Source organism: Benincasa hispida, chromosome 6, assembly GCF_027475165.1.
Source record: "Benincasa hispida cultivar pf3 chromosome 6, pf3_genome.v1.1, whole genome shotgun sequence".
Lineage (NCBI taxonomy): Eukaryota > Viridiplantae > Streptophyta > Magnoliopsida > Cucurbitales > Cucurbitaceae > Benincasa > Benincasa hispida.
The window spans coordinates 39,042,197-39,051,835 of NC_143483.1; the positions used below are offsets into that span (position 1 = coordinate 39,042,197).

General features: G+C 37.7%; 1 protein-coding gene across 1 annotated transcript; it reads left to right on the top strand.

Moving 5' to 3' along the window:
• Positions 1-5,150: 5,150 nt before the first annotated feature.
• LOC150035645 (uncharacterized) lies at positions 5,151-8,380 on the top strand. Its single transcript, XM_090314383.1, has 9 exons — positions 5,151-5,368; positions 5,612-5,814; positions 5,934-6,178; positions 6,221-6,361; positions 6,644-6,931; positions 7,040-7,156; positions 7,328-7,649; positions 7,743-7,885; positions 7,979-8,380. Exons 1-9 carry the CDS (start codon positions 5,151-5,153, stop codon positions 8,378-8,380), a joined length of 2,079 nt encoding a protein of 692 aa, XP_090170509.1.
• Positions 8,381-9,639: the final 1,259 nt, after the last annotated feature.

The following is a 9,639-nucleotide window of genomic DNA, read 5'->3' on the forward strand; positions in this document are numbered from 1 at the left end:
GTCTTCTTCGTCATCTTCTTCTTGACAATCTTCATCTATAATCAAAGGGATATTGTAATAATCTCTTGGATCAACTTTCAATACAAAATACCAAACCAGGTTTCTTCCATCTTCAAGGTAAAAAACTTGTTCAAATTGGCATGCTAATACAAATGGCTTATTTGTAGCCAATGTGTACATTATATTCAAGAATATTACTTGTTCACTTGTTCAAGTATATCACTTCCAGACAAATTCTTAGGAGGTAGGTTTTCTTCAATAATCCCATCAAACAACTCTTGTTGTAGTCTCCATTCATGTTCTATGGGTAAAAAACGATGATGACCCATGTAGCACATCTTTCCACTATTTTTAAAATAAAGTGATCGAATATCAAAATTACATGAAGGACAAGCTAAAGTACCTCTTGTATTCCAACCAGATAAGTTTTCATATGCTGGAAAATCATTAACTGTCCATAATAATGCAACACACATGTTAAAATTTTTTTTTTAGTGAAGCATCATAAGTTTCAACCCTTACATCCCATAAGAACTTCAGTTCATCAATTAACGGTTGTAAAAAGATGTCAATATCATTACCAGGGCCTTTAGGTCCAGGAATGAGTAATGATAACATGAAATAAGACTCTTTCATACACATCCATGGTGACAAATTATATGGGATAAGAATGACCAGACACTATAAGATAGATTCATATTTCCAAATGGATTAAATCCATCACTAGCCAATCCAAGTCGAATATTTTGAGGCTCTGAAGCAAATAAATTATATGATTCATCAAGTGTTTTCCAAGCAATAGTGTCAGTAGGATGCCTAAGAACTCCATCATCTACTCGTCCATTCAAATGCCAAGTCATACTTGATGCAGTCTTTCTTGACATGTATAATCTTTTTAATCTTGGAGATAGAGGAAAATATCGCAAAACTTTTTGTGAAATCTTCTTTCTTTTATTTATTTCATTTGGCTTCCACCTAGATTCTCCACAAACTAAACATTCATCAGCTTTCACATTTTCCTTCCAATATAGTTGGTAATTATTAGAGCATGCATCTATCTTCGAGTAATGAAGCCCTAAATTTGAAGGATTTTCCTTGTCTCATAGTAATTATTAGGTAGATCAATATCTTTTGGAAATGCATCTTTTAATAACTAAAGTAGTAAAGTAAATGATTTATTACTCCAACTTCCAAAAGACTTTAGATGAAACAACTTCATAATGAAAGACAACTTAGAATATTTTTTACACCCAGGATAATGCTCTGTTTTTGCATTATTCAATAATCTATAAAACTGAGAAGCATTCTCATTAGGTTCTTCATCATAACCATGCTTATTTGATTCTCCTTTACGAATCCAGTTATCCGTGTTAAAAGCACCAAAATGATCCTCTAGTATTTCAAAAACATCTTCATCATCAGTGTCATTATCATTTTCTCTTACTTCATAAGTAAAACTTTCTTCACCATGCATTGTCCATCTAGTGTAACTTGGAACTATTCCAAACATTAACAAATCTGCTTCAACATCATCTCGAGTCTAAAGTACTGCATTATTGTATCTTTTACATGGACAAGATATTTGACTAGTCGTTGCATGCATAAATGCAAAATCCAAAAAACTTCTAACTCCGTTTCTACATTCTTACAATAATCGATTTCCAATTTGCATCCAACTTCTATCCATGTTATACACTTCTTTCTAAAAAGTGTGAGATTACCTGAACCAAATTATTACTTTAATCTAATTTACAATTCAATGAATAAAAGGGAGAGAATGACAATAAAAGAAAAGTAAATAATGTATTTAAAAGCAGTTTAAAGATCATCATAATACAAATAGAGAATCATTAATTATATTCTCTTTTTTTACACTTTGGGTTGATATTGGCAAAAGAGTGTTACTCTGCATTATACACTTTTATGCACTTCAAAATATGAAATAGTAAGAGAATAAAAATGGGGAAGATGGAGATTCAAGAAGTATTTTTACCTAAAAAAAGCATCCATATTTAGCTAGATATTACTTTAAACTAATTATTACATCTAACAACATCAAATTATTACTTTGAACTAATTTACAATTCAAAAAATAAAGGGAGAGAATGACAATAAAAGAAAAGTAAATAATATATTTAAAAGTAGTTTAAATAATATAAGTATTCATTATGATTCTTCATTTTGTTTTTAGTTTGAAAAATTCAGAAACCTACTTGTTTAAAGGTATGTGCTCAATGGTCCACTGGTTGGTATTGTTTCACAAAAGTCATTGTTTGAAACATCCTTGAAACAAATGAGACACAATTCATCATAAACCAATCACATGATATGGCACAAAACTTCAACCAGGGATGTATATCACCTAAATGAACTAATACACAACGGTGAAATTATACAAAGACTTACACAAGTTTAAGACTTGAATTCCAGTAAGTTCTCTCAAGATTGGTCCATTTAATCAATTATCATTAAGTGTCTGCAAAATAGAATAAGAGTTCAGAAAAAAGATTGTGAAAAGAAAGGGTCATAGGAGAAAGCATTCATTAAGATTTTACTTCCATCCAGAAACAAAAAGATGATAGCCATTGATTTCACAATCCTAACATGTCACACCCTGCCTCATCATTTAGTTCCTGCATCTATTGCTTAACTCCAACGGCTCATTGTATAGCTCAATCGTTTAGTAAACGATATCGCTCTCAACGATCTCGCGAATAGCCTATCGTTTAGCTACTGTACCCATCGTTTACCTCTATCGTTTAGCGCTGACGCCTTATCGTCTAAAAAATCCGCCTATTGCTTAACGTCATCGCCCAGCACCTGCGTCTATCGCTCAACGCCCATCGCTTAGTATTCAGCCTATCGTGTAGTACGTCTATGTAAACCCCGAACTCTAGGTTTCCTAGATAAGCATGTTTAGCCAAAGGAATGTTATATTACATACTTATTAAGTAGAAATTCATGTTTATTTATAGGAATTATGAAGGAAGGGAAGAAAAAACATATTAAATGAGGAAACTCATTTATTGGTGTGGCTAGAGGCACTAACAGTGGGGTGACGTGGCAACCTAATCTTTGAACTCGGGAGGTGGCAGGAAGATTAAAAGAAAGAGAAACTTCAAAAGCTTGGTTTTGGCAATTGACATGAGCAAATTTAGTGAAATCATTGCCATTTGAAAGTTGGGAGAATCTAGTTTTCGAGGTTGTCTTGTTGGAGAAAGATTGTGAGAGGAGAAGAACAAGAAGTGAAGAAATTACAGAAGAGGTGGAATCTCAGATTAATCAGGACTTGAGTTGAAGATTGGAAGCTCCAGGAAAAACTATAAGAAATTTTCAGTTGAAATTTTATGGTAAAAAAGTGAACTCAATTATAAATACATTTGTAGAAGGAAGTTTCTTCAAAAGAGGTCTAGATTTTGAGTTATGAATTTTTGAAGTTGTAACAGAGAATCTGTGCATAAGCAGATAGCTGCTTGGGAAGAACAAGCAAACAGCTCACCGTGGAGAGCTATAGCGAGATAAGAAGAATGAGGATCTCACTTATGAAGGAAATCTCGCTAATTTTGTGTTGAAGATCTCACTAAAGAAGGAAATCTCGCTGGAAATTGGGCAGAATCTCGTTAGTATGGTGAGAATCACTAGAATGAAGTTTTGCTAAGGAATGCTTGATCTCGCTCATCAAGATCTCGTTCATGAGGGTGAATTCACTCATAATGGTTATCTCGCTAGTAATGTTGTTTTTTTTAGGAAAGTTCCATTAGTAAACGAACTATTTGAGGTATTTTGCTAAGAAGTTTAAGGAATTTAACTGGGAATTATCTTCTTTTAGGCCAAGAAGAGCTAGGAGAGGCATATAAATCGTTAAAAGCCCCGACGAGTTGTGAGTGACTAAACTGTTTGACTAAAATATTTACAGTGTTTTAAAAAAAAGCACGTTTTAAAGAAGATTATTCTCATGCCAGCTAGTTTTACAAAGTAATTTCCAAGCAAACCATGAGTTATGTTTTAAACGCATGCATGTGTGGAAGGTTTGTTGAAAAGCTATCTATATGTGTTAAATATACCTAGCATGTGTTAACATCTTTAAAGCCATGTTTTTATATGTGTTATACTTTACATGCTTTAAAGAGAAAGTCATTTATGACTAGTTTTACTTAAAACACGATACCGAAGACATTTGAAAAGGTATCCGCCCAACTTGATACCGAAGGATATTTGAGAAGGTACCTGACCAACTGGATACCGGAGGACATTTGAGAAGGTATCTTAGCAGCTCGATACTGAAGGACAAATTTTGAGAAGGTATATGAGCAGAAGTACCTAAGGTATGACGGTACTTAGTATGGCCACGTGCACGTAGGTAGTTCTGAATGAGATACCGAAGTATGGGTCTCCTAGGCCATGTACCACCAAAGAGAGGCCGAAGTATGGGTCTCTTGGTCGGTAATAGACGTTGGGAGCTAAAGCGTTGTAGGCTTGTTCTCAACTAAGAAATAATTATGTTTAATGACGTTTAAGAATGGTTTAAAGCTATATTTATAGATAGTTGCTTGAGATACTCATTAGTATATTTACGTGTTTATAGTGATGTTATGCATGATGTAATATGAATCTCTATAGTCACTCACTGGGCTACTAGCTCACATATTTTCTTTGTTTTCCTTTTTCAGGTAGCGGTCAGATTCCTCAGGGTTGATCCTGTTGCTGCTTGCCATTAAAAGACTCGGCTTATTAAGAAGACTTAGGTTGATGATCTATTTATGTACACATGTTTTGAGAGGGACTAGGGCTTTGTAGAGTTGTTTGGGCCCATCTATGGATATTGTTTTTTTTTTCCTTTAGATGTTATGTCATGACTGTATGCATGTGTTTATATAATATTTTGTAGAACCTTAAGGAGGCTTACTATATGCATACATTATTAATGTTTAACAGGTTGGCATTTAGATTAGAAGGCTAAGGTGGTGAGTGCTGGCAACAGGGCTAGTAACTACCACGGTCATATTCTCTTTCAGATTAAGAGGGTAATCTGGGAGGGGGTGTGACAAGTTAGTATCAGAGCATAAGATTTTGGGAATGAGAGGGGAAATTCATGTATAAGTCTAAGTCCCTAAGTGTGGTCTCTAACATCTGTACATTGTAATAGGTGAATGTCGAGGCAAAGTGGCAGACAAAGTAAGCAGACAGGTGGCAGGAATACTGACCCTACCAATAGGGGCCTGGAGGTTAGAAAGAACCCACCAGGTGGGAAAAAGAGGGTGAATGATCCAGTGGGTCAAGAAACGACGTCTGAGGGAGTGTCTAGTACTCCCCAAGAAAGGGTAGATTCTCAGCTAGAAGATGTAGTTTTTGAATGGATAGTGCAAAGGTTAGTAGCTAGTGTGGGCTCAGTATGAGCCGACCCAGAGAAGAAATATGGTATTGAGAGGTTTAAAGCCCTAGAGGCTGTGACATTTTTAGGTACGACAGACCCAGCTGAAGCCGAGTTATGGCTGGATGTAGTTGAAAAATGTTTCAATATTATGAGTTGTTCAGAGGACAGGAAAGTAGGGCTAGCCACCTTTCTATTACAGAAAGAAGCAGAGAAATGATGGAAAGTGATATCCGCCAGACGAGCCAGTACAGATGCGAAGTTATGGCCTGAGTTCAGGAAGGCCTTTGAAGATAAGTACTACCCCAGCTCGTTTCGAGATGCGAAAAGGGATGAGTTTCTCAAACTAATGCAGGGACTGATGTCGGTGGTAGAGTATGAGTATAAATTTACAGAGTTATCGCAATATGCCCTACCGATTATTGCTGAGGAAAGAGATAGGTGTAGGAAGTTTGAACAAAGTTTAAGGAAAGAAATTAGAACTCCGGTGACGTCTACGACTAAATGGCTAGATTTAAATAGTTAGTAGAAACAAAAACACAAGTCGAGCGGAGTTTGGCAGATGAGCAAGTGCCAAGGGGCAGTGAGGTAGTAGTAGGGCCTAGAGATAGGGGATCCCAACCTCCAGTTGCAACTCAGACTAGTGGAAGCCAATTCAGGGGAACAAGTTGGCAGGGATTCAAGAAAAGGAAATCAAGACCCCCGGCCAGTGCAGTTAGCCGACCAGAGATGCCACGAGCTGGTGAGTCGATAGCCAGCACATTCAGGAAACCGACGTGCCCTAGTTGTGGTAAGAGGCATCCTAGAGTATGCTATAATGACAGAGGTGTATGTTTCCAATGTGAACAGATAGGGCATTTCAAGAGAAATTATCTCCAGGTGAACAGGGACGTCCTAATAGCACAACAGCCAACCTCCCAGATAGTTAACCAACCAAAGGGCGCTGGAAATCATGGTGAAGGGTCAAGTGGTGCCAAGCAGAAGAATGCCGTAGGTCGACCTCAGTAATAGGGGCCAGTGTATGTCGTGACACACTAGGAGGCCGTGGAGTCTTCAGATGTTGTGACTGGTAATGTCATATTATGTGGACAGTCTGGTTATGTTTTATTTGACCCTGGTACCACACATTCATTTATATCTAGCATGTTTGCATCTAGTATAGATAGGTTGGTTGAGCTTATGCTTGAAAAGTTATATATATCCACCCCTTTGGGAGATATGATAATAGTAGATAAATGTTATAATCATTGTGAGATACTGATTAATGGTCAGGACTTTTATGTTGATTTACTTCTCTTGGAGCTGTTGGAGTTTGATGCTATCTTAGGGATGGATTTTCTAAATAAGTATCATGCTTCAGTGGATTGTTATAAGAAGGAGGTAGTGCTCAGAAAATCAAATGGCCAGGATACAGTACTAGCAAGATTCAAAAGATTAACTGCAGGGAATCTGATATCAGCAGTGAAAGCTAGGAAGCTGCTGAGCAAGGGATGTAAAACCTATCTGGCTCATGTAGTGGTTGCTCAAGGGAAAGAGCTAAACCCAGAAGATGTCTCCGTGGTAAATGAGTTTTGGAATGTATTTCCTTAAGAATTATCAGGATTGCCACCCGACAGAGAGGTGGAGTTCACTATTGACTTAATTCCAGGAACAACTCCTATATTGCAGGCACCATATAGAATGGCGCCAACTGAGTTAAAAGAATTAAAGGTTCAGTTGCAAGAGTTAATTGACAAGGGATACATTCGACCTAGTATATCGCCTTGGGGAGCTCCGGTGTTATTTGTAAGGAAGAAAGATGAGACACTTAGATTGTGTATCGACTATAGGCAGCTGAATAAGGTAACAATTAAGAATAAATATCCATTATCGCGTATTGATGATTTGTTTGATCAACTAAGAGGAGCCACGGTTTTTTCGAAAATAGACCTGAGATCGGGTTATCATCAATTGAAGGTGAAGGAAGCTGACATTCCTAAAACCGCATTTAGAAAAAAATATGGACATTATGAATTTCTAGTAATGCCATTCGGACTGACAACTGCCCCTGCAGCATTCATGAATCTTATGAACAGGATGTTCCATCCCTACTTGGACCAGTTCATGACAGTATTCATTGATGATATATTAGTATATTCTGGCAGTAGGGAGGATCATATAACTCATCTAAGGATAGTATTGAAGACGTTGCGAGATAGGCAGTTGTATGCTAAGTTCAGTAAATGTGATTTTTGGTTACACCAAGTTGTATTTCTCGGGTATGTTGTTTCAGCAGATGGTATCAGTGTAGATGCCCAGAAGACGGAAGCAATAGTTAATTGGGAACGACCCATGAATGTTTAAGAGATACACAGTTTCCTAAGTTTGGCAGGTTATTACCAGAGGTTTGTGGAGGGTTTCTCTAAGATAGCCCTTCCATTGACGAACCTGACCAAGAAAGGCGTAAGGTTTGAATGCTCGTCGGAGTGTGAGCATAGTTTTCAAGAGTTGAAACAGAGACTAGTATCAGCACCAGTACTTACCTTGCCTGTTTCGAGTAAGGAATTTGAGATTTATTGTGACGCATCCCGACAAGGATTGGGATGTGTGTTGATGCAAGATGGGAAGGTGATTGCATATGCCTCTCGTCAACTTAAGAAGCACGAGAGCATTTATCCTACGCATGATCTAGAGCTGGCAGCAGTTGTTTTAGCTCTGAAGTTGTTAAGACATTATCTATTTGGAGAGCGCTGCAGAATATTCACAGATCATAAAAGCTTAAAATATATCTTTGATCAAAAGGAGTTAAATCTAAGACAAAGAAGATGGATTGAATTGATCAAAGATTACGACTGTTCCATCGAATACCACCCTGGTAAGGCTAATGTTGTAGTAAATGCACTAAGTAAGAAATTCTTGGGACCCAAGGCGATTATTGGTTCAATAAGAGGAAAGCTATTACAAGAGTTCAGGAATTCTAGAACCGCCTTATCAGTGGGACCGTCAGGAGGAGCGAAAGCTACATTCTAGGGAAGGTCTACCCTAGTAGAAGACCTTAAGTAGGATCAGTTGAAAGACCCTGACCTTCGAAAGATTGTTGATGATGTAAGTAAGGGAATTAGAGTTGACTTTCAACTGAGAGTAGATAATGTACTAGAGAAGGAGGGAAGAATGTGTGTGCCTAGTAAGCTACAGCTTAAGCAAGCCATTATGGAAGAAGCACATAGTTCTGTTTATGCTATGCGTCCAGGGAGCACCAAGATGTATAGAACTTTGAAGAGATCTTACTGGTGGCCTGGGATGAAGAGAGACATAGCAGAATATGTGGATCGATGTATAGTCTGTCAACAAGTGAAACTTGAGAGACAAAGATCAGCAGGATTACTTAATCCACTCCAGTGCCTGAGTGAAAGTGGGAGCATGTGACAATGGACTTTCTATTTAGATTGCCTAGGATGCCCTCAGGATACGATGGCATTTGAGTAATAGTCGATAGACAACTAAGACGGCCAAGTTTATACCAGTAAAAGTTACATTCACACTAGACCGTCTAGCTAAGATTTATGTGGATAGGATAATCAGTCAATATGGAGCCCCAGTGTTGATAATATCAGACTGAGACTCGAGATTTACTTCAAAATTCTGGCCTAGTTTACAAAAGGCTATGGCCATTAAACTGCATTTTAGTATGGCTTTTCATCCACAAACAGATGGGTAGTCGGAAAGAACTATACAGACACTGGAAGATATTTTGAGGGCTTGTGTACTACAATTCAAAGGAAGTTAGGATATGTAATTGCCATTGATTGAATTTGCATATAACAACAGCTACCATTCTAGTATCGGAATGGCTCTTTATGAAGTGTTGTACGGTCAACCTTGCAGAACCCCAGTATGCTGAAATGAAGTCGGAGAACGAAAATTAGTGGGTCTAAAATTAGTTCAACAAACAACAGAGAATGTGAAGCTTATCGAGGATAATCTTAAGGCGGCTCGCGATAGACAGAAGAGCTACGCTGATAAGCGAAGAAGAGAACTAGAATTTGAAGTCGGAGATCGGGTATTTCTTTGGCTGTCCCCATGGAAAGAAATTCTTCAGTTTTGGAGAAAAAGGGAAGTTAAGTCCACGATACATTGGACCATATGAAATTGTGGAACGAGTTGGTCCAACAACATATAGGTTGCAGTTGCCGATGGAGCTAGCTCGTATTCACGACATATTTCATGTGTCAATGTTTAGAAGATACATGCCTGATCCTATGCACATACTAGCAGCAGAACCAGTACAC

Excerpts from the sequence above, each read along its gene's own strand:
- LOC150035645 (XM_090314383.1), top strand. The coding sequence starts at position 5,151 with ATGTCGAGGCAAAGTGGCAGACAAAGTAAGCAGACAGGTGGCAGGAAT. Across the intron at positions 6,179-6,220 it reads GTGGTAAGAGGCATCCTAGA|ATAGGGCATTTCAAGAGAAA; the intron begins GTATGCTATAAT and ends CAATGTGAACAG. Across the intron at positions 7,650-7,742 it reads GTATGTTGTTTCAGCAGATG|GTTATTACCAGAGGTTTGTG; the intron begins GTATCAGTGTAG and ends TAAGTTTGGCAG.